General features: G+C 37.1%; 1 protein-coding gene and 1 long non-coding RNA gene across 22 annotated transcripts in view; one reads left to right on the plus strand and one right to left on the minus strand.

Annotated features, from left to right (window-relative positions):
* LOC135291496 (uncharacterized) overlaps positions 1–19,183 on the plus strand; it is a 60,522-nt gene extending 41,339 nt beyond the window's left edge. For 12 of the 17 annotated variants that reach the window (XR_010354291.1, XR_010354293.1, XR_010354297.1 and 9 more), the window contains 2 exons: positions 10,843–11,462; positions 12,458–12,978. This is a non-coding gene — a long non-coding RNA (uncharacterized LOC135291496). Of the gene's footprint in view, positions 1–8,640; positions 11,463–12,421; positions 13,189–15,775 lie in introns of those variants that run through there. The other 5 variants (XR_010354299.1, XR_010354295.1, XR_010354306.1 and 2 more) reach the window with 5 other exon arrangements.
* The window catches only part of CDC42SE2 (CDC42 small effector 2), an 83,389-nt gene continuing 63,691 nt past the window's right edge, over positions 6,074–25,771 (minus strand). For all 5 annotated transcript variants that reach the window (XM_064405754.1, XM_064405752.1, XM_064405753.1 and 2 more), the window contains exons 5-7: positions 12,978–13,079; positions 8,433–8,550; positions 6,074–8,002 (exon numbers count right to left, since the gene is read on the minus strand). In XM_064405754.1, the coding sequence (XP_064261824.1) occupies positions 8,452–8,550; positions 12,978–13,079 (201 nt within the window). In that variant the 3' untranslated portion in view covers positions 6,074–8,002; positions 8,433–8,451. The remainder of the gene's footprint in view (positions 8,003–8,432; positions 8,551–12,977; positions 13,080–25,771) is intronic.

Raw genomic sequence — 25,771 nt, forward strand, 5'->3', positions numbered from 1 at the left:
AAACAACTTCTCTGATGATCATATGCAGGCATACAGTCAGAAATATTTGTCAAAACCATGCAAAGTTGCACAGACAGAGAGCTCTGAGTATTGCAAAGAGCTGTGATATACTGTGATACTATGAGCAAAATGCCAGATATGAGCAGCTCTTGTGGACAGACCTCTCAGTTGCAGCAGTCATGACTGTGACAGCCACCCTTCTGCTCTTCTTCCCTCTCTCCCTGGATGTATTGCTCATAGGAACCAAAAGTTTCCAGTACAGGAAAAAGAAGTATCCCATCTACCTGCGTAAGCTCCTGAGACTTACCTCCTATGTTTTGGTGTTTCTTTCATTGTGTCAAGATGTCAGTAACAGGACTGTCTCTGCAGAAGCTTAGCAGAGGACAGATCTTGTTCCTGTGTCCCAACAAATGAATAATTGAGATAGATGGCACTAAAACTGTATCTCAAGCTGTATTAGAAGTGGAAGTTTCTTTCTTTTTTCACCAGATGATTCTAAGTGTTCTTACTGACATAAATGAACAAAGTAAATGTAAGTTGCAGTAACCTCTGGGAAGAAAAGTTGTCCTATCCTGGTTTAGTTCCTGAAGTCCTTGTTCAAATAAATCTTTTTATTACAAAACAAATGAGGCTTTTTGACAAGAATACTGTGACCCTTTTTACTTTTCTCAGAGGATCTAGTTTTTCTTATGTCATGGTAATTGCTTGAAGCAGCAGAGAACTCTCTTGTTACCCTGCTGCTTCTGCAGGAGTCTTATCTTTCTGACTACAGAACACAGGCAAGGGACAAGGCAATTAGTTTATGGAAAAAATGGCTAGTTTTATATAATTATTACTAAAAAAACAGATTAGTTTTTCTTTTTCAAAGCATCTATTATGCCCTATGTACTTGTGCATCTCACTAGGAAGCTCTGAAGTAACCTTACAGTAAGTATTACTGATGAAATGAGGGTTAGGCATGGGATGCCAGTCATTTGATGCTACATTACAAAAGCAGTGCTCTTACCCTTTAGAAGGTTTTAACCCCCAAACAAATTTCAAACCACTGCTGATGCTACTGGTTTAGGAGCATTGTAGATATTTGGGGCAGTGTTCTTATGTTTGCTGTTTCGAGTCTCACTTAAATTCATTAGCTCCGGCTGCATATTCCCGATAATCCATTGAGATATGGGTGTGATGACATTTATGTTGGGAGAATTAAGACATTCCTCAGGTGAGAAACAAGAAGCAGCAGCAGCACACAAAGTCTTTAGAAAGAGTTCTCAGGAGCCCCAAAACCTTAAGCAGTACACAGTGAAGGAATAAAAATGCAGATGATGTGGTGTACCTGAAATTTGGGCAAAAGGTTGTGCAGAGGAAAAAGCAAAGCACTGAAATCCTGAACCACAGAAAAGTACTCGTAGTTCTGTAAAATCATCTAAACTCTTTGCAGCTCTCTGATTCCGGATTCTCTTGGTCTGATCAGAAAAGACCATTTTCATTTGCAGGTTCATTCATGGTCAGAGCACTGGACTGTAGATTTCTCACCTGGGAAATAGTTCAGTGTGCTGTGAAACTGGCTTTACCCTGAGACAATAGAGAATCTAAAGCAGTGCCCATCCAGAAAAGCCAGTGCCCACTTTCTAATTATCTAAATATTTATTAAAATTTTTAAACATATTGTAATGTGAACAACAATATTGCAAATAATGGGGCAGAGCAGGGAAAGGTTATGGGCCCTGTGGCATGGTTTGTTGGACAGGGCTGTGGAAATTTCTTACTTAAAGAGGTTAAATTTAGAAGGCATGTCTATTCCCCGGAGAACTTTTCATCATGGGTGTGGATAGATTTCCTCAGTGAGAATGCTATTCAAATGAGCAGCTGCACATACTTGATCAGTTTTCCAAGCAGTGACAGCTCTGATTATTGTATTGATAATAGCCAGCCCCAGTGGCCCTTCCATGAGCTGACTCTGCTGGCATAACCCTGCTATATGGGGGCAGGGAGCAGGATGATCTGACTTTCTTCACAGCATTAACCAAATGCCCTTTCTTAGAAAATGTGATTTGAAAAGGATTTTCTTAGTGCAGTACCGTGCAAATTTGCACTTGGAAAGACAGCAGAGCAGCCCAGGAATGTGATGTAAATGTCTCAGTGCGTGGGGAGGCTGGAGGAGTCTTGGCTGCCTCAGCTGCCCCTTGAGCAGGGCAGCTGCTGTAGCAGCACATGTTGGCCGACCCTGCAGGCCCACTGAGCTGGGGTCAGAGCACTTGCATCAGGCTTTACCTGTTGCAAGCACTCACAAAAATAGCTGCAAGTCCCTTGCGCCAAATGGCTTCTGCACTTTGGCTTGGGATACCATGTCTGTCCTATCAATGCTGTGCTGGCCTCCACATTGCTGTGGGAGAGATGTTTGAAGTGCTGCTTCAAAAAGGTGAGAAGTGCCTTGTGCTCTCAGAAATTGCACTCTTTGAGACAGAATTATTATGTCTCCTTATGGCACGTACATTGCGGACAGTATGGGCCATTGCATCTACATAGATCAGAAAGTTTTAGTTTTGCTCTACAAGACTATGCAAGTGTGTTGTAGGAAGCTGAAAATCTTACTTAAAATTGTTTTAGTAAGCAGTCATCTTCATATAACTTCCAGTTCATGGTTTTATAAAGCTGTTGTTTTAGCCACAGTATTTCCTTCTGTCATGTATTCCACTGCTCTGCTTGTGATTCAGAGAATAAGCAAGGAAGCTCCTAAATCAAATCATGGCATGGCAATTTAATTCCCTTCCATGGACTGGGCTGGGTGCATTTTGGCAGTCTCTGAGGAAAACAGCATCTGTGCAATTGCAGTCAGATGTAAGCAGATAGAAGTGTGTGGTTCTAGTGGGACTTGAATCTATAGCAGTAGGTTCAAGTATCATCTTGATTTTGTCCAGCTCCAGTAAATGAGTCTGGAAATAGACTTCTGAGTTAAGTTTTTAAAGAGATGTGAAGCTGCATGGCCAACTATTCACCATCCTACATATGCTCACAGTAAGAAAAATAGTTTACATTTAATATAGACTTTGAAAATTGTCAAAGAGTCTCATTTCCCAGCTCTGTTCACCACACTATGGGGCTGTTCACAGCCCCATAGTCCTGGGCTGCTCCACTGCCCATTCTGACAGATCCTGATTATGCCAGCTGGAAACCAAACAAGCATTGCAACTTACAGAAAGAGTAATTGTCTTGGAACGTACTACCTAGAACAGTGAAAAATTAATAAACCTTGCTGCACTGGGCTCTGGTTTTTGCAGCTGTTGCCAATAGCTCCTTCTTGAAAAGGATGCCATGGGGAATACAATACAGTGCTTGGTCATCTATCAAATTTAGCCTTCCCCCCTACTTATTCTTCTTTCTTTTCATTCACGCATCATTTATATCTGCCCTCCCTGCTGTCCTCCATCCCTCCCAACCCAATACTGCTTATTGAAATGTGACTTTTTATTCCTTGTTTCCACCCTTGGAAATGTTTTTTTTTTCATTATAAATGTGAAACAAAATGCTGTGCAATGCCCCCATATCAATGCATTACTCTACTGCTTAATGCATATACCACACACGAGATTATTTTTAATGTACCAGAAGGTGGAATTTTGACAAGTAAAAAAATCTGTGGAGTGCCAGAATGTCCATTAGAATCAACCACTTTGAAACAGTACTCTTTTCCAAGGTGTATGGTTCTTTGAAAGCTTTATTGCTAGTGTAAAGATGATTTCCTAAGGAAAACTATTTCAGAATAGCCATTTCCCTAAAGATACTACATTTCAAGAAAGCTGAGGACTTCAAAATTAATTTCAAGCTGTACTCATTTTCCTCTTTAAGGCAATGTTTTTTTTTTAGAACTGGCCCTGCACAACCACAGCCAACCACACACTTTGGATGAGGGATCACAGCGAGTGACAGCAGGTGCAAAAGATAAAACCAGGCTCCTCAATGGTGCATTAGAGTTCTTCACACCACTGTTCCATCAACTGAAGCCATTCACCTGGAGATTCCCAGCAGGAAAGGGAGAAATTTGATATAAGTTTATTTTGCCTGGCAGATTATTTCAAATCACTTAGGACCTACAAAGACTGATGAGAGATTTAAAAAGGGAAAGCCAACAACCTCTTCCTGGAACTGAAGGCATATATGCAAAGCATATTCCTGGGAAATAGGGATATGCCGAGGACTCTGACATGCAGGGCCCTGGTAGAAGACTAACACCCCTAGAATGTTGACATCAATATATAAAGCTTTCTTACTGCTTACTGATGTTCACTTCACTTGAAAGAGCTGATAAATCAAACCTCACACCCTACTGTTATTTTCTGCTGATAGGCTCTGTTACTATCTTGTATATAAAAACACACTACCAAATTTCTTGAAAAACACCCCTAAGAAACCATGAACTTGTCTATAGACAATGAATGCTATAAGCTCACAGAAATGCTTAAATAGCTACAAACGAATGCAGCTTTTTGCATGACAACTTAGTTATTCATAAATGGGCCATTCTGCATCATATTGAAGGAAGCAAGTTTGATATTCAGCAATTTACTGCCAACTCAACCAGCACTTTGAGTTTTCCAGTCTCAACAGAAAACTTGCTTGAAATCTGAATTTATAATTTCCCTTGTCTTGTGTGATGGTAGAAAGTGATTTTTTGTGCAGTGCTGATAGATTACCACTGATAGCAGAAATAAATCATACTGCATGAGGATGGCTGACTCTTGGTGATAATGTTGTTCTTTTAGCAACATTTTCAATGTGCTCTGTGCCCCCACAACAAGCAGAATACTGTGGACAAAGCTGGTGAGCACAGTACACGGAAAAAGAGGTCCAAAAATGTGGAATTAGTCTTTTCAGTAGACATATTCACTGCTGCAAAGTCTGAATGTTCTGTTTTGCGTGTGTTTTCCTTTTGGTTTTGTTTGGTTTTTTTTGTTTGTGGTTTTGTTTGGGTTGTTTGTGTTGGTTTTTTGTTTTGTTTCTTGTTGGTTTGCTGTTGTGTTTTGTGTTTGTTGTTTTATTGGTTTAGTGATTTAATTCCGAAAAAAGCTTGATGTTTTTCCATGGCCAAACTATCAATGTTCCCTGTAACAGATTATCTCTGATCCCATGACACTCACTCCCATGCTCCCATGCTTACTCTGAATAAGCATTAGGAAACTGATCCAGGTTGAAACTAACCAATGTGGTCATACAACCTTTCCTGGAGGTCAGTATCCATGAGTTAGCTGCTGAACCAGTGTCAGAGCTATCATGGACTGTAAGGGTAAGCAGATGGGACCAATACAAATCAGTTTCACAGGTGTGCCTTTGAAGCAATCCTACCAATTAGTGGCAGAACCTTTAATGTCAATCACTGAATATGCACTTACGGTGGAACATTTGGTCTTCAAAATATACCTTTGTTGACAGTTTTAAGTATCTATAACGTCAGCATTAAAAAAAGAAGAACCCTTTAGTTGATTTATGTCTGTCTTTATTTTAGAACCTTATTTCCTTCTAGCTGCCTTTTATTCCCTCAACTGGCAATTTAATGGACTTGGCATGAGCTGAAGAATTAATTATCAGTCTTTAGAAGAATTTAGCATGAAATTTAAAGTAGTAAGTTAGTGCTTAAGGAATAAACTTTGAGAGTGTCAAATATAAAAATTAATTGACCCAAATAGAGAGTAGGCAATACTGTACCTCCCAGGTACTTTTAATATAGATGAGCATATTATGGTGACAAGTCTTTTACTGACCACCATAGTAATCTGCAGCACAATCAGGAAAGTAACACACATATGAGTTGCAGTCAAAAGGAAAGATTTCCAAAGTATTTTTAGGACACTCTCCCTTCCTTGCCCCGGCATACATGTTAAATCAATGCAACAATAATACTGATAAAATTACGGGTTAATCCATTTGGCAACAAAATGTCAAGTGCCACGAAAAAATCTCAAGCCTGCCATTTATTTATTGACACTAATAGGTTACTCTTTTCACCACAAATCTGTCTGTAAGATCCAAGTGTTTTTCTAATGCAAATACAATTTATGGAAAGGAAAAAGGGTAGGCCACCAACTGAAAGAAAACATTTATTGAATCAAAGTCAATACTTTCCTTTTAATATCTACAAGCCAACACTGAACTGACTTTATTCAAGAATGAACACAATGTACAAAAAAAGTATGTCTGTTATAAAAATATGTCAATTTTTTTTCCTGGCTATTGAGCTGAAAACATTTTGGCAAGTGCAAGATAGGTTTGGCAAGCAAATTTAACCTGCTATTACCAATAACAAAGATCAAATAATTTTATAATAGTTTTGTAGTATTTTTAAGAGTCATTGTTAAAGTGGCATTGGAAATGCTAACCCCTAAAAAAAATATATGTATCACTGCACCGCCATGTACTTATGCATCCAGACAATTGAACATCTCATCAGGAATCAGTATTATTACCAGTGAACACTATCCAACCTACTTTGAACTATTTAACCAGATAAGTGACATCTACCACTGAAGTACAACCTAGGGAAGGCAAACTACCTCCATAGCTGTGTATTTTATGTGTTACTTACAGAGAGAGAAGGTTAGGTAGGTTCATAGATACTTAAATCAACCAGACAGCTGTTGCAATGTGAAATCAGGGAAAGGATAGAAACAGAATAAGAATAATTTATGATAGTAGTCTACATGCATATTTGCATATAGAAATTGATTTGATTAGGATCAGTTATACCTTATTTGTTTAGATGGTTTGGGTCTTTTTCCCTCATAAAAATCTAACGTAACCAGGCCTCAAATTGACTTCTCTAAAACCACCAGCAAGAAGCAAAAAAAGGGACCATTTATAGAGATAATCTGAAAACAGTGCAATATTAAAATGCAGTTTCACAACATGTGAAAGAAACATGCTTTGGAACCTGAGCAAAAAGGCATTTTACTGACTTAGTAAAAAGTCACCCTGTATGTTGTTTTCATTGGCACCTGTTCTGCCAGATTAGTATGTCGCTCTTAGCAACTTCCATGGCCCTAAATATTTAGTACACAGAAACTGCCAACTACTTAGAAAGGTCTACTAAACTTTTCAGCCAATATTGCAGGCAGTCTGACATGCTGCTACTGGAAATGACTGTACAGGTTGAAATTAAGGAAAACTGTAGAAAGAAAAAGAAGCAGCCAAACATGTTGCTCTTCTGTGTAAATAGACTAAAGCGATTCCACAACACTTAGATACGGTACTACACTGGTTTACAGTCTCAAGGTCAGCTCTTTCAAAATAAATATACTGAACATTTACAACAAATGCCTCATGAATGCAAGCTCTCTCTTTATTATTTCAAGACCAATTGGATAAAATCTAAAATAAAGACGTGACTGAAGCAGCTAAGTTACAAGTCCTTTTTCAGAAACAGGCATGACTTGGTGCCACAGCAAAATTTTTCACATCTGCAGTAAGCAATTTTTTTTTTCTTTTAGCACCAAGCAGGCCACCATAAAAAGCAACCTCACAAAGCATGCAGTCATCTACTCTGTTGATTTTGTATGAAATAATTATTTGTGCTTGCAGGTCTCAGACCTTCCAAAAATTCAGTGAACATTAGGTAATTGAAGACACTAGTGGAAACTCATTCATTTCTAAACTATTTGAGTGGAGAAAAGATTAGAAGACTAAAAAGCAACAGAATGTTGTGCATTAGTATTTCTGAGGAATGAGGAAAGCTAAGATTGGTGCTTTAATTTAATCCTTAGAACAACTAAAAAGTGACAACCAATTATAAACAGCTCTACGTCCATGATACTGGTAGAGGCCAATGCGTGCATGCCACTGAAAGGCACAGTCGGACCAATCTGATAAGTGGCATCATCAGAGCAGAACAGCAACTTTTCACTGGACTAATCACGAAGGGTGAACAATGAGCCATCACTTCTCTTGTCATGAGCACAGAAAGCAGTCACCAAGGCAAAAGAGAGGACACAGGAAAGAAGATACAGGAACTCACATAAACCTAAAAGACAGAAAACATGCATTAAGCGAAGTTTTCATCATTCCGACCATTTTCCAACTGCAATACTGCTATACATTGACTTAACACCATACATCTTATGGAACTACTGCAAAAGCGGTACCATAGTCACATCACAAATTTCTTGTGAGATTTGTTTTACAAATAACTTCACCTGCAAAGATCGGCCTACAAGATCACCTTTAGTTAAAACATGCTTAAGGTCAGACTGATACAGTCAGAACAATCTGAACTCCTTTTTGTGAAAAAGTAAAATTCTTACAAGGTAGCTAATTTTTTACTCAGAAATAGATTTAAAAATTGGTCATTTTTAAATGATGACACAGGGTTTTATAGGGAGATAATTATGAAGCAGTATGATTGTTTTTCATACTGGTCTAACAGTGCCTAAGAAGTAGAATGAAATACTTACAAGAAAGTTATCCCCAAGGTTATCCTGCCTTTGTATCTACGAGCTGCATTTGAACATTTGCAGATATGCCACCTCCATAGCCTCCCTTGGACTGCATCTGATTCTGAATGGAGCTGACCTGGGGATAGAAGGGAAAAGAGGGGTAGATGAAAGAAGAAGAACAATGAGTTGTAGCATCTTCCTGCTTTTAATTTTATTTTTTCTCTAGGTTTAGTTTCCAAGTTCTCCATTGTTACCAGTAAAGCTATATTACTTTTGCACAAGGACACGTGCATCCAAGGCTTGCTGAAATCTTAACTTCAGCACGCAGCTCAGCAGAAAAGATTGAAGAAATGGTGCTGAGGCAAAAGTTCTTCCTCTCTCCTAAAGAAAACTGTCTGATTCATGGTTTCACTGACCTACTTGATTAATCAAAAAATTTTAAAAATTGAATCTTTTACTGGCATTGACTCCACCTGACAAAATTTATCTTGTTATATGGAAAACATTCTCTGGCAAGTATGATGAACCATAAGTTTATCACTAAGTTAACATCATTATATTGAAAGTATAATATCCAACTTGCAAATACCTCTATGGCTAATTCAGATCATTAAAACAGGGCTAAACTAGGATTTTCTAAATCAAAAAGGACCTTTTGGTTTGTGGAACATTTTTGGTTTATCTATTTACGTGACAACATACAACACTTCCCTTAATCAATACTGCTCCTTTAAATGGAAGGGATTTGTTTTTTAAACCACAGTCAATCTGAACTTTCCTGAACATAGCTGATCTGAAGGTATTTCTGCCTGATGCATATAAATACATAGAGACACAGTCTTTGTGCCCCCATTTCACGACTCATGCTTCAAGACATGCACATCCTGCTATGACTTTCCCTGCCTCCATCACCAAACAGAAAAGGAAACCCATAGTTCTTTCCTGCTTGTGTTGCATGAGTCAAAATAATAATTTTGTGCCTGCAGGAAGACAACTTGGATCTTAAAGGTTTGGCCCTTTTTGCTATGCATCCCAGAGCGTACATAACAACTACACAAACAGTGGAAAATAACATTCATTCAAGGCTATGCCTGCAGGGCACCACTTGCAATTATTTCATCTGTGCTCCTCCTTCACAGAGACCTAAAAACATCACTGGAACATCACTGTGCTGTATTAAAACAGCACAGGAGAAGTATTTCCAAGCAGCTTGCACAATACTCCCTGTCTACAAAGACAGAAGAAATATATTTTCTTTTCCACAGCAAGCAAAACACATGCACATGTACAGAATGCATCAGCAAATGAACGCATTGTTCCACACAGTTTTTCAAACTGGCAAAAGAGCCTGTTTTTTTCATCTGTGTCTTCAATGGCATATTACAATGCTATGCAAAGGATTGTGTTTTTATGTATTTAAGTAGCACAATGTAAAATCATTTTTTACTTCGGCCTTTTGCTGAAATAAGTGATACAGCTGCAGCAAAGCAATATTACCATCTTATTTTTCTTTAGGGAAACGTGTTCAGAGCCAATTTTCTAGTGCATCTGACATCAAAGACTACGAACTCAGTAAAAAAAGAGGGTGCTAAAGTGCACGGGGATGTATTTAAGAACTTTCACATTTTACCAAGGCCATTCATCTTCTTCACTAAGCATCTTCTGTTACCCATGGAAAAAAACAAAGTCTGAATTCAAGTTTTTTCCTCAGAAAATAATTAATCTACACATAAATGTATTCACAAGAGTGAATATAGGATGCTGGTAATTTTATCTGAATGAACTCTGACTCCAGCATAAAAAAACCTACAAAGATCTCCAGGCCACATCACCTTTCAACCTAAAAACCTGCTTACAAGTCTTGAAATTTTGGAAGGCAGAAATCAACACAAATTGCAAGGCTGAAGTGTAGGTTTTCAAGACTATTGCTAAAAGTTAGACTAATTTCTGTGGTTCATGACTCACATGAGTAACTGAATAAGGAAGTATAAGTCTTAAATGCAGAGACTGCTGCCCTTAAAACAGAGAATGCAACAAATGGAACTAGTCTGCATTAGCTATTTTGTATATGGAAACTTTTGTAGGAGACATACAATGTTAAAATTGCTAAGCAAAAAACATCTAACCTTTGTAGGTTTTTAAAGTGGCATCCTTCTGAAGCGCCCTCCTTTTGAGGCTGAGCAACAAGCACAAGCACTGTGAAATGCAATTTTGGGTTTTTTTCTTTCCCAAAGACGCCACTGCCTTTCTTTGATGATATGCAACAGCAAGGTTCTTCTCTCTTAAGTCTAATTTAGATGGGACTTAAAAATTTTAAAGATTTTGGAAAGGAAAGAGGATTGTACCCATTAAGGGTCATGCAAACTGTCATGTTGCTTATGCATCTCATTAAATTTCCTTCGTTCCTTTTTTTTACTCTCCCTTTCAGAATTAGGAAACAGCACAGACAGATCTTGAAAGAGAAAACAATGGGAAACTACATGAAATACATGAAATCAAAGACTGAATTAAAGAATATGAAGCATCAGAAGAAAGATTTCACCATGGACTGTGAAAGTAAAATAGGGAAAAAATGGATGGGAATGAACAAGAAACAGTGCACAGAGGGCTCTTGCTGTTTAAGTACACATCTGACAAAGAAGCAAGGGACTCTACAGAAAAGGAAAACAAAAAAGCAAAATATTTCAGAAATATTCTGAATAGTCAGAAAACTATTCAGTCAGAATTGTAAGGATGTATAATAAAGAATAATGCTGGTGAAAAAAGGCACAGGACAGACAGAGAGTGAATAGAGAACCAAATAGAAATGAAAAAAACAGTAATTAAATTGCAGGTATTCACCTAAGTTATTTAAAAAAGTAAAGCACAAAGAGGCTCGTGAAGGAATATAATGTCCATACTATAACGGAAATTATACAGGAGAAGAACATATGAAGGTTAATGCTGTAATCTTGGAATTTACACTGCAAAGAATGAATGTGAAGACCGCCACAGAACAGGTAGAAAATATGCAGTGTGAGAAAACAGAGATTTGAGCTTCTGAAGCAGGTAGAGTGCGAATGATTTGTTTTCACATACAGATACTTTCCATCTAGGATCAGAAAAATCTTGCTGATCATTGATGCAGCACATTATCCAAATTAAAAAAAAGAATAAAAAAAGAGAGAAACAGCTACTTAGAAGCATTCAAAATGAAAAAAGTTTATGTAGAGAGACAATAATGATTACCTACTGTTTTGGGATAAACTGGGTATTATGCAAGAAAAATATGAGACCAAACAGGCATAAAGTGAAAAAATAAAGCTTCAGGCTACCTATACAAATCTCAAATGAGCTCAGCTGTGAGAATGAGGAAGGTTCTCTCAGGAGAAACAACAATTACTAAAAAAGCAAAAGTCACGCTTCAAAAAAAGTAATCAAACAAGCTGGTCACATTATATCAATCTATTATTTCCATTTATACTGGCTTTAAATACTAATGTAATATATCACATTAAATAAGGAATCAGCTTTAACTAAATTTTATCACGTGGGATCTAGTTTGGCCATTTAACTTGCTTACCGAGGTTTTACTAAACAGTTCCAGCCCACTATGTTTCTAAAAAAATGTATTGCATTTTTTGATGTTGAATTTTTTAGCTTTGCCCTTCCTCATTACATGCTGAATTACAAAAATTTTTGTCTTATCTCAATAACACCAACTTAAACTAGGTAAAGCTACAAATGACCTCCCTTGCCTACATTTAAGTTTTTTTAGCTCTGCTTTCTATTCTGATACCTTTGACAGAGATGTTTCCTCTTTGCCATCTCCAAATGTATTTATCTTTAAAGACTATTAATGAAGTCAAGAAATATTTTTAATCTACATACAACCATTTTCTATATTTTATATTATTGACCTTAGAAACAGATTGACATTTCACAGAAATTTGAAGCTCTAAAAGATACACCTATTTCCATAAGCTCATTTTCAGTATTTATCTTACCTTCTGTTTTTTCACTTTCAGAAAGCTAAAAATATTTATTGCACCCATCTTCTACAGGAAGCTACAAAATCTTACCTGTGACACTGCTTGCTCTGGAAATAATTCACACTGCAAACAGGGCTACAGAATATAGAAAAAGCTCAGCAAGAACACCCAAACTTCAATTTGTATGCACCATAAACTGAAGTAAGTTAGAGTTCTACACGAACTATATTTAAAAGAGCTTGAGGAATTTAAGGTAAGAAATCTAGCCAGCTAAAAGACACTTGGATTTTTCTATATAATACTTGAGTATATTTTCAGGTATACATCTATTTTGGTTCATACATATAATCAGAGTGAATTTTTAGCTTAAAAAGTGTTCTATATAATTTATACAGTGTCTAAAATGTGTTATCAATAAATATAGGAATTAAAAAAATTATAATCCATATTCTTGATTGCTACCAGGTCATTCTTCAGTTTCATACAGATTCCTTCTTATAGCTGAAAGACTCATTACTCCAGCAACAACATACAAAAACAGTGTGACTGTATTCTGTCTAATATAAAATTATGTTCATCCATTCATGCTTACTGAATTCATTCCACTGAACAGATCTCCAGATCCTACATGAGCTGTGTGAACGAAGTTTGTCGGCTCCCCAATCATGCTTCGATCAATCCGCCGTCGTCTTTTCTGAAAGGAAGGTGAAAAAAACATCTGAGATTCACTGAAAAGGCAAAAGCAGTATGTCATAAAGATAGATGTTAACCATCTATAGGAAGGATATTGCATACACTGTAAGGTATTTTAGCAGAGTCAGAAAACAGAGACCAAATTCTGAGGTTATCCAAAACACTAGTATTACTGTCCTTTTTTACTTGGAGGATGTGTACCAGACAAGCAGAGGTACCACTCCCAGCATTTAGGCCAACAAAACATTTGTAAATAACTTTAATAAATTCCACATTTATTAACCAGTATTTGCAATGTTTCATACAGTAACTTCTGTCTATATTTGTATTTAAATCATGGTGGTGCAGATCAAATTTCAGTCATTCAAAACAAGCATTAAGGATCAAAGTGTGTTAGAACAGTCTATGAAGCCACTAACTTATGGAATTTCTTATTTGCGTGCCCTGATGTCACTGTTTGCAATATACTTCATGGCAATGTCCAGAACAGTGCCTTGAGTTTGATCAGGGTTAGTCATAGACATATCTTTACTGAACTCTGAACCCATACACTCAAGATCACTTCCAGTCTGCATGACCCTCAGGTGTGAGCTGAAGGGGTGCAGTCCAGTAGTAAGGAAAAATGCCAGCTCAGGGATTCTTCTGATTCCTATACCATGTGACAGAAGGCAAGAATTGCTTAACCTCTGCTTCCCAATTCTCAGAGTCACTGCTTCATTTTTTAGTATTCTAATAACATGCAAATAAAAAAAATTAGAGGCAGTAAAGAATTTCCCTAATTAAAGCTGCTTTGGTTGCCTGCCTCCAGCTAAGTATGGCATCTAAAGGACAAAAACAAGAAAACCCTATCCTCATTTCTCAGGCCAGAGCCAGGAGCTTACACGGAGCAATTCATGCAGTGTGTAGTCACCACATGCCCATACTCTGAAAAATGCCTGCATTTGGAAAAAAATTAAAAAAGCCACCAAACACAGTTCCAATATCTTACTTTAAGGTATGTTGTACAAAGCAGAGTTTAACAGCTAAAAACTTACTTGAGCTCAAGTGAGACCTTCCCATTACCTTTAAGTTCACTTGGTCTTGTTTTTAATGATCTCTACTTCTAATTGGCTATGAGATTGTAAGACCACATAGACTCAAGGCATGAAGGTACATGCCTCGAGTGGGCTAGCTACTATTTCAATAGCTACAGATGAAATCTTTATGAATCAGAGCCTACAGCTAGGAGAATACCTCATAGGGTTTAGCCAGCAAGTACAAAACACATTTAGTCCTGTCCTGCTCCTTTTCCCTATTACAAAAGGAGATTTCAGTAGGTCTCTTGCATGCTATGAACAGCTGGGATGAGGAGAAACACATAAAATTCTGTGGAACAGCTAAATACAATGATCTGATCTATGCTAAAACTACTAGTGAATTCTCTAATTCCAAAGAATTTTGCAAAATCAATCAATTGATCAAATAAAATATTCCACCCGTAAAAATTTGTATTTACACCATCCTGTACTGTAATATGCATAATCTTGACACAGAAAGGTGATCTAGATAGCTGTATGAAAATACACTGCTTTAATTAAAACACTTAAAATTTTTTACTGCAGCTGTTGCTCCCTCCCTCTTTTAAAAAACCAGTAACCAAATGTATGTATCTACACAATACACCCATAATTCATTTTAATAGAGTTTTGATGCAAAGAAGATATAGAAAACCTCAAAGACTTTAGATTTTTCTTATCTTGTTTATGAGTTTTTAAGAAAATTGAACTTTTTTTTTTTTGTTCAAAGTAACTTATGTTACTCCTTAACTTGTTAAGATCACTGGTATGCCATTAACAAAGTGCTGGATCTTGTGAATGACTGTAAATGATTCTCCACTAATCATCAGGTAGTCAACCAGTAACCACTATTTAAACTGCACTGTCACCAAACCATGTCTCTTAAGTGAGTTCCTTATCAGAGGCCATCAGCCTGCCACCCTCTGACATGTGTCCACTGATGTGAGCTCCATGAAACTGTGGAACAGTATTTAAATGCAGTGCCACAAAATAGTTCACTGTGAAAGCTAATAAAAAATTTCCTTTTGGGGGTTTTTTTCTGCAGGAGTATCCAGCTTGCATTTACATTACTGTTTTAGCTTGGATCCCGAGAATGCTTTTGAAGCAACTTCACCAGTTCTCACTTATCATAATTCAATTTTAATTTTAGACTACCCCAGAGTGCAAAAAATTACACTTTTTTTTTAACGAAGCTGAAAAGACTAACTGATGTTCTCCCACTGCTATCAGACATTGAGGCCAAAGAACCAGGTGAGCCAGGCTGGAGTAGACCACAAGACATCTAATACACATCCCCAACAGCAACTGTTCTGCTGTCCTACACAGCTGATCCTACTAGAATGCGCTGTTCCCTTAGACATGGTCTCAGCTGGAACCAAAATGACCAATTAGAATGTGTAAAGAGACATGGGGAGCACCCCAAAAAAATCACCTCTTGATGAGGAGTGTAACACAGGAGAAAGCAGTAGGGGAACACACTTGAAAAGGTTACAAAGCTTTTACACAGGACACCATAAATATTAGCTTTGCCGGAATTTCATTCTGAAGTTGTATTTTTTGAGGGCTTGTATCTGTTTGAATACATGCTTAACAATGTATGTATGCTATGTATGAATTAACACACGATAATTATTTTTTTCAGTAAATTGAATTTGAAGGAAACAGCACAATCATCTCCTACTTAAAGAAGAAGAAATTAAACATAGTTATGCTCATTTCCCTCTACCATCTGTGGCTTTCCATGCTCTCTCCTTGCGCAGCTCACAAGCCTTCTTGCATGACCGATTTGTTGCAGTGAAGGACTGATTTTGTGTTCTGGGAGTTAAAAAAGCAGTGCTTGGGATGTGGCCCCTGTCTTCTCCAGGGCCAGAGAAGCTGTGGCTGATCAGCTGAGATAATCACCATGGCTTTCAGGAGGGGAAGACACATAAAATAATTCATGTTAAAAAGAATGTTAAAAATGTTAAAAAATGCTGACAGGGCTCAATAAAAATTTAATCCCACTAGGCTTTATCCATACCTGAAACCACTTGACATCACACCATAAATAATTATCTCTAGAATACATTTACACACCACTGATCTAGTAATAAGTAGTATTGAAATGTGACTAAAGGTCATCTATAAAACAAATGAATGTTTATGACACTAGTGCAAAGAACTTCAACATACAGACCTGAGTACTTGTACCATCTAAAAGTTTGTTTTCAAGATGTTTCTGACTAAAGAAATAAATGTCCTAACCTAACTAAATGTCAGCCTAACTACAATGAGTCCTGTGTCCTCTATTTGCATTCCCTGTGGATTTTTTTCCTAGCAGGAGGGAAACAAAAGAAGGTTCATATTACAACTAGCTAACTTGACTGTTATCTTTCTTGACAGTTTAGGTCAAGTTACTAAAACACTCAGTATAAGTGGACAAAAAAAGTTTGAAATCTGTATTAAAATATTTTTTGCCCTTTTGTCTTGTGCCATAGCACTTCTCCTTTTGCTAGGAGGGCAAGGGGTGACATGGAGCACAACAATAATGAGATGAGAGGAAAAGACCTGTAAAAGGATCCTGGAAGTGGAACATGAAGTGTCATCATTTAATGGCTTACTCAGTTTATTCCCTTGACAAAAAGCTGAAGAATTTGGATTGCGAAATACATACCACACAATCTTTACACCATGAAAAGAAAAACTGATCTTGAAACTGAAGCAGAAGAGATGCAGGCTTGTGTGTTAAATGTCTTGAGAGTAATGGAGATAGCGGGAAGACCCACCTAAGAAGCCCTGTTTTGAACGTGCACTAGATGCAATGAAACAGGATCACATTTCAGTTACCATAGAAATAAAGTAAAAATGGATCTTTTCTATTCTTAACTTGTGAGTTATGCTTTGCACCCACACGGTAGCATTTCCTTTGAAATACCACATTAGAAATCAGAAAGCCTCCAACAGTTGCATCACACAAATATTTGAACCTGCAAGTTTCTTGAAACTTTAAACAATTTTAAACTTTTGCCTAAAAAGTTAAAATAATTATAGCATGTATTCAGCCTGTCCTTCAGCAAAGCCACAAACATTTCACTGAAATGCTGTTTTTCATAGTTCCAAAGACTACTTGTTGCAAGAAATTCAAAATTGTAATTTGTTTCTTTAAACATACTGATGTGTCTAGAAGTATGTAAAATTTCCTTTCTATTCCCTTGTATTTTTGGTTTTCAGGAAAGAAGTTATCTTTTTTCACTATCTCCAGATTTTGTCCCGAGGTCAGGCTGCCCTTCTTTAGCTCAAGCCCTTTCATAAATGATGGCAACACTTCTGAATTGACAAGATCTCTGCCTGTATGAAAAAGACAAGTCTGGGAATTTTGGGAATTTTTTCTCCTTCCCATGGTAATGCACCCTTCTCTGCTCTTCATGAGAGGTCCTATCAACAACAACAACAAAACAAAACAACAAAAACCAACAACAACAACAAAAAACCACAACCAACCAAACCAAACCAAACAAACAAACAAAAAAAACCAAAAAACAAACAAACAAAAAACAAACAACAAAAAAAAGGAAGTTAAGACTAACACCAAGGTCTCAAACATATAAAAAAATATTAAGTGATATCACTTAGATCTTGGGAGGTTGACAATTACTTTCCTGCTAGAAGCTGAAGATGACAGTGAAGTCAACCTTTGTATCAAGTTTCATACAAAGATATTCCGAAGTCAAGTGCTAGCCTGCATTTGCTGGATATTAAAAGCAAAGGAATCTGTTAAGCTCCAGAAGAGCCCGTTTTGCTAATTCTACACCAGATATTTTGAGATGGCTGTGACAGACATATCAGAAATCCAAGTCTAAGTGAAATGTAAGTGACAACAGCATTGCACAGGATTCTCCAACACAAAAATCTGTGGATTTTACCTGCAGCAGGCAGTCCTCAAATGAAAGGTTTACTGCAGGTGTAGATGAGGAATGTGCACTAAAGTACATGGTAGACACTGAAGAAATTCAGGGGGGATGATGTATTGTGAATATAAAATCTCTAAAAACAATGCTTCTTTTTTAAAATTCACACATACGGTATCTTTCTCCCATTGCTTACCCATTTAATTTATCCCACTTTACAAAACAAGAAAAAGTTCCAACTCTTTTTTCCACACAGAAATATTCTTTATTCAGCTGTATGACGTCCTGGCTATTTATATCGTAGGATCTCAGTAAACTAAACTGTAAGAAACCAGGCAACAGAATACCCACTGTCCCCAATGTCTACACAAGCAACAAATCAGTGGCAGGGACAGGCTGGATCTTTGCATCTCACATTGAGAGTAACAAAACTTGGTATTTAAGATACAAGCAGTAAATCCTTGTTTTAATAATTCTCCTCTAAAACTAACAAAGACACAGTTATGTCTGTATTGAAGAGAACTTTTTAAAAATTAATACTTGTTAATGTCATCAAGGAATCACAAGGGAAGGATAACTTTGCTCCTGCCAACTTTTCAGCATTTACCCAAATGTTATGAGTGCAATTTTTAGTAACTGTTTTATACATATAGTTTTTACTTATTTCATATGCAGTAAAAATACATTGAACATACCATGTTTATGTATTACTTAAGTTATATTAATATATCATGCATCTAAATACATTTTTTCTGTCATTCCATACTTATCTGTGTCCCAAAAGAACAGGGCACAGTACATTAGAAAGGAATAGCATGCTGATCTGATCTATCTATTCTGATTTTGTGCAATGTGTTTCCAACCAGATCCAAATCAATATGAAGTGTTCCATATATAAATTGCCAAGTGATGCACCTTCCTTTTTTTGACCAAGATTATCTAGTCTTTCATTTTAACTGAGGAAGAGGAAGTTTTGTTCAAATTTGTCACAATTTCTCCTTATTCTTCAAGACACTAATATTTTTCATGACATATTATTTTGGCTTGATGCATAATGAGGAAAAAGCAAAACTATATACCATGCTTTGGCATCTCAACTGATACAGAGTAAAAACATCAGATTCCAAGATTAATTTTCCAGTCTTGTATCAATTTCTTCTCTAATTTCAGACTATTAAAAACACAAAATTAAAAGGAGTGGAGATTGTGTAGATCAATACACAAGTGCATTAATAACACTCCACATTTGAGTGGGTTATGGCAGGAACATCTGTAGCTTCAGTGGGCCCCGTTCACCTGCCAGGCTTGCCTTCATGGAGTCACCAATGCTTACTTACTGTTGGCTGCCAGACTCAGCAACCTTGCCAAGCCAAAAAATAGTCTTCCCTTTTCTTTAAATGAATATAGTCATAAAACAGGCTTATCTCTCTTGGTAAATGCTAACTAAAGCAGATTTAATTCCTCTCCACAGCCTTATTTGAGATTTAATAAATTTACTTGCTAACTTCCTACATGGAAACTCTCCCTGGTGAGCAGAGAACTAAATGATACATCTGCAGGCTGTAAAGAGTTGCTTTGCAGAATGGGTTTCTGTGGTCAGAGAATAATCACTTAACATTTATTGCCTCCAAAAAGTTTTCTTTTTAAAAGCAAAATGACCAGGCATTCATGAACACTAGAAAGTTACACAGTTTTTAATACTTGTTTCCACAACATGAGGGTAAATTTTGACTGCTAGCCCAGTCATTACAATGGCATCAAATACAACAATAAAAAAATCACTCTCTGATACCTCTTTGCAAGCTTGACTTTTATGTAACAGTATGGTAGTTAGAACATAATGAAATATAGTAACTTTTAACATCATCTAACCTTTTGTAACAGTAGGAGATCTAGTGCTAATACATCTTTCCATTCTAAACCAACCTAAATCCCAAACTCTCCTAAAGCAAGATAAATCCCAGTAGAGCCACTACAACTGCTACTCTTATGACAGACAAGGCAAATGCTAAGAAGGAATATGCTCCTGGTTTTCCTTGGTATCTACCTGCTACATTTCTTTTCACTATATTTTGTTTTCACACTATATGGGTGCACTATCAAGACACTGATAATACAGATACAGTATGGATTTTAAAAAAAATTAAATAAGAGCTATCAGACTACTGGTACTCGCATCTACTGTGTTTGATGTTTCAGAAATAACCCTCAAACAGCAAGCCTTTTTTGGAGAACTTCTGTTACCACTCATTCTAGTGATAATTTCATGATTACCTACTGCAAAAAGCAAACTCTCAATCTGCAAATTCACTTTGGGTTCTTTTTACCAATCAAGATAAGTGTCCCTGGGGACATTTCAGTGATAGAACAGAGCCATTTGCTAGCTTTGTATTCAAAAACTCAGCTGAAACTTCAAAAGCAGTTGCAGGCCAAAGATTAAAAAAATCCCAAGACAGAAATCTAAGGGAAGGATTTAATCAAAGTCAAGATAGTAAACGATTTCAAGATGGAGGATTTGGATGGTCAGAGGAGAAACTGAAACCCTTCCCTTTATTTTCCTCCTTTGATCTTTCATACTTTTGTATGCACTCTTAAAAAATACAGCAGCAAGACTCCCTCTGCTGTGGCACCCATCTGATCCTCCAGACACTAACACACGAAATAGGAAAATTGCTCAGAATAGGAAGTATCAGATCACCCTGTAGAGGTAGTTTTCTGTCCTCCCACACACATGCTGTTCTGCTTCCAAACAGTCTCGTAGACAGAACATCTGAATGTGTCTCAAGACAAGCTGTGGTCTGAGTGATGTGTCTCAACTCCCTGTAGTGACCCATCAAAATTGCCTAAAAAGGTTGTAGCATCTTGCATCAAACTCTACATGAGGGGACTGTAGGGGCAAGGGCATCCCTTGCATTTGCTTTTGTGCATTGAGTGTTTCAGATGCATTTCTCCACACTTTCCACCATAATTAGGAACCTACAGATTCATGTCAAAACTAACAAAAAACATGTATGCAAGTGAAGCTGGAAAGATAACACCCATCTCTATCAACTAGATCATTAGGTCGCAAACTAACACTGTAGAAACAAAAGCTGGATGTATAGGATCATCACAAAGTCAGTGTGATATTTTTGAAGAAGAAAAGTTGCAGGTTCCCTAAACATTTCTGGGTTTAAACACCACTAAGTATTGTGGTATTCCCATTTTTTTCAGCTGTTTTAAATCTGTGAGGTTACAATGCAGTCCATCATTTATACAATCTCCAAGTACTACATAAAAGTTGTTGAAAGAGACACCATACTGAGTAATACTAAAATTCCAGTCAGCACTAGTATGTATTTAACATTTCAGTGTTTAATTCAATTTTTGAACCATAAAGTGGCAATGACCATTTGAAGTGTAGGAGCCCACATACTCTTTCAATGAGCCAGAGAAGACCTATGAGTTTCAAATGCCTCATGTCAAAACATCTCCCACACAGAAGAAACACAGAGACGCACAACTAAGGTAATGTACAAGATAAATTGAAATGCTAGACACTGCCTCCAAACCACTGAATTTCAGTGACAGATTTATTCTAAATCAGTAACATCCGATATCTAAGCCCAGCATAAAGATGTTCTATCCAATGCTGTGATCTCCATCAACAAGATACCAAAGCTGCTGCCCTCACTGAAACACATTTTTCTCAGTCTCCTACTTGGGCAGTTTTTAGCAGATTGTTTGAAGACTCCTGACTGATTAAGGATCTTGCAAACTGTGGCGTCATCACAACCAAGCAGGAGGAAACTGGCACAGGCTTTCATGCCAGCTCTTAAGCAACAGAGGTAAGTAGCAGGTCTCCACCACACTCAGCTTTCATTAAGTTTTCAGAAGTTCATGATGCCTCATAATTTCTCTAGCTAAAGCAGTTAGGAAATTGAGACCAGGGACTCAAAAGAGGTAAGTTTTTTAATAATGTGAGCTGTTACAACTAGCATCTAGTAAGCCGATTATCAAGCGTACACTGGATTTAGCTTTTACAGCAAAATCACTTGGCATGTACTGACTGACTCAAGTGGAAAAAAAAGAATAATGAAATCTTATTGTCTGAGCTCCTCAGCAAAACAACTAGCAGTTTCATTCATGTACATAAAAAAGCAAAATTAAAGGAAAAATAAAATAATCTGAAATGTCAGCAAAGATGGCATCATCAAATCTTTGCAAAATGAGATGGATTTTAAGTTTCAACTTCTCATCAAATTAATATATTTTATAACTTTATATATCAAACTGGATTGCATATTATCTTAAACAGCTTCTTTTTTTAGCAAATTCACCACCTTTTTGCATCTTTTGAAATATAAGCTTTTTTGTTTGTTGACACAATATTCCATTATACTATGATGATGTTAGTCATCATATGACATAACTGGCAATTGAAGGCTATGTTTTCTAAATAAACAGGAAAAAATTGCCAGATGAGGTCAAATGACTTTGAAAGACAATAGGTCTTTTAAGAAATGTGTTTAGCTCACACATCAAAGGGAACCATTTCAGATGCTTGAACCACCTTTAAGTTACACAGCAAGTCCGAATTTGTTCCTTGGCATTAGCTAGAAAGCACTGTCCTTTTCAAAAAACACATTAGTAAAATTTTAAATTGACATTTGCAACTTTCAACTTGGCTACTGTTTTGTCCACAAATTGACTTATCCTTCTAATAATTTTATTTTTATTACTTTGGGTGGTTTAATGTCTCCTTAACATAATTTTTAAAAAAGGTATAAAGGTATTAAAAACCCCCAGTAATCTAAAAGAATCACACTTGATATTTTTACTACAGTAACTATAGTGTTTTAATGTCTTTAGACTGTGAAGTCTGACTGTTAATCAACAGGTAATCAATTAAAGGACAGTACAGCATGATGAAAGCAACAAATTCTAGACTCAGAGAACAGTCTGGATTAGAAGAGACCTTAAAGACCATCCTCTGACCTCCAAGTTTCAACTGCCCTCCCAACACCTTACACCAAAACACATTGCTCCAAGTCTCTCACAGGGATGTGGCAACAACAACTTCCCTGTGCAACTTGTTCCAGTACCTCACTATTCTCATAGTAAGAAATTTCTTCCTGACATCTAATCTAATTCTACCTTCTTTCATTTAAAAGCCATTCCCCCTTGTCCTACCACTAGCTGCCCTTGTAAAAAGACCCTTTCCAGCCTTTGCAGGCACCCCTGTCTGTGACACCTTGTCTGTGACAGCTTTAGTTTCTCAGCAAAAATCAGAACTTAACATATTAACTCTACCCTTACAGCTGAGTAACTTCCAACACTTTAGCTGGTGCTTGGATTAAGTGCTCATTATCAGCCTGCACAGATGAAAATAATTAATCACTGAAACTTCAGAGTCAATCCAGATCCATGACACAGATAAGGGACAAAAACTCTGCTGCACAGGACGTGGGAAGAGAGACTGAAATACTGGCTTTGTTAATCTATAAGAAATGAGACATCTCTTTGTGGTCTTAATGGTCCTCAATTACTTATATAGGAGGGAACAGAAGACAGACATCCTTGAAGGTCCACAGTGGCAGCTTGAAAAGCCACAGCCCAAAGTTACAATGTAGAAAACACCAATTAAACATACAAATACAATAAACAGTTATGTAGGTGGTCAAACACTGGACCAAAAACCCAGTGAATTTACATGTCTGTCCTCTGAAATCCCCAGAACACAACTGGTCCTGCAAAAGTCGAGTCTAGCTGCTGCTTCTGCTTTGAGCAGCAGCACTGCACCAGATGGCATCCAGAGGTGTCTTGCAATCTAAACTACTTTACAAGCCTCTAACTTCAGATGGTAATGAAGAGCAGGCTGCAACTGATTTTCCCATATATTCTCCCTCATAAGCAAAAATGATAATAACACAAAACAGAGGTTAAACGGATTATATAAGGACTCACCACAGCACAAACTTTCTGGAAACTTCTAATAGCTTCTTATAAAATCAAAGTCTTGATAAGAGCATGCCATGAACTGTATCATATTGAGCTTTCTTTCAATTTGCTTACTGACCTTTCCCAACAAGAACACAGGAAATACTTGAAAGATCATCTGGCACGATGAGAGCTGTAGTTCTCTAGAGGATGTAGCCAGGATTACAACATGTAGCCCCGCCTGCTCAGTCAAATGAACATCTCCTGACCCCCCCAGATACAACACAAACAAAAGCCTTGGGTGTGCTTAAGAACACTGAGCATTGAAGCAGTTTTGTTAAGAAATTATCTTCCATGCTGTAGTAAGACTTCCCAGAGCTGGGTGACTAATCTAAAGAGGTTTGTTATATCTTGTGTGTGCAGGTGTCTGAAAACAGACATTTGCATCTTGATGGAAGCACACATTAGGTAAGGTACACCACATGCAAGCCTTCTCTACTCCTTTGTACACTGTTCATCTTCTACAACACAATGATATGCACATACCAAATTTCACTGCAGAAAACTAAAAGAACAAAAAATAAACTGAAATATCACCTCCAAACAGGTAATAGCTACTATCAGACACAGGATCCTCACACTCACCATAAAAAAATCAATCCCTTAGTAAGCTTAAAACTTCCTCTGGACCAGCTAAAGTATCCACTGCACTGAAGGTAATACCCCTAGAGGCACTGCCATATGTTGTCACAAGCCTGCACATTGTGATTCACCTTTAACTATGACAACAAATCAGGGCCCACGTGGTAGTTTCGGAAAATCTCTTTATGCAACTCAATGTAATTCCCTTACTGGGAAACAATGGATTTTCATGAGTTATGGCACTGTTTATTTTTTAGCAGTAGGATTAATGAGTGGAAGATCTAGTACTTTTGCTGCAGGCAAAGACAAAGCCACAATATTTACACAAAGCAATATCCTCAAGAATCAACAAACACACACATAGTGAATTCATGAGTTTCTAAACACCTCTGTGAGTATCATCTTAGAAACATGGCATTAGTTTGCCCGGATAGCAGCAGCTTCTTGTTGGTATATATATATGTGTATACATATATATGCAACAAAATACCTGAATTTTTTCCTGGTTTTCTAATGACATACTCTACTATTTACTTCTCAGTGAAGTTTTACCAAAATGAACTTGCTCCAAATGTAGATACTTTCTTCTTTTTTTCAGCACAAATCCCTTTTTAAGGGAAGTCATCCCATTACAGCTTTGTGTGTCTCAGTCTGAGACACATTCCTAACAGCTAACCTTTCTGGAGATCCTCCCGTTGGCTTTTCCTTGCTAAGTTATTTGTCACCTGAACAACCTCAGCATTGTCTTGGGGCTGTCCCTCCCACTCCAAAGATATACTGATTAGTTACAGTCTCAGCATGAATGCTGTCACATAGCCTTGGATACCCTCATCTGCAGTAAGGGAAAAGAACTTGTAAGCATGGAATCAAAAATTTCTTTCAGTGGCAATCCCACTTCTTGCTCTTGTGAGGACTTCTGCAAGACTCCCAAATTTAACTGTCAGTCCAGCTCATTTTAGGCAAATCATTTTGTAAAAAATTCATCCCAAAATACATTATTATGTGACAGTCTATCTTTGCTTGTGCTTGAGGCATCAAAGCAAAAATGAGTTAGAAGCTACACAAGGGAAGCAGGAACAGCCTCCCATGTTCTTCTCATACTATGAAAAATAGTCTCACATTTGAAAAGTGATCTCACTAGTGGATCTAGAAATAATGACACTATACACAAAATTATTAAAATACAATAT

This window comes from Passer domesticus, chromosome Z, assembly GCF_036417665.1.
Source record: "Passer domesticus isolate bPasDom1 chromosome Z, bPasDom1.hap1, whole genome shotgun sequence".
NCBI classification, from domain to species: domain Eukaryota; kingdom Metazoa; phylum Chordata; class Aves; order Passeriformes; family Passeridae; genus Passer; species Passer domesticus.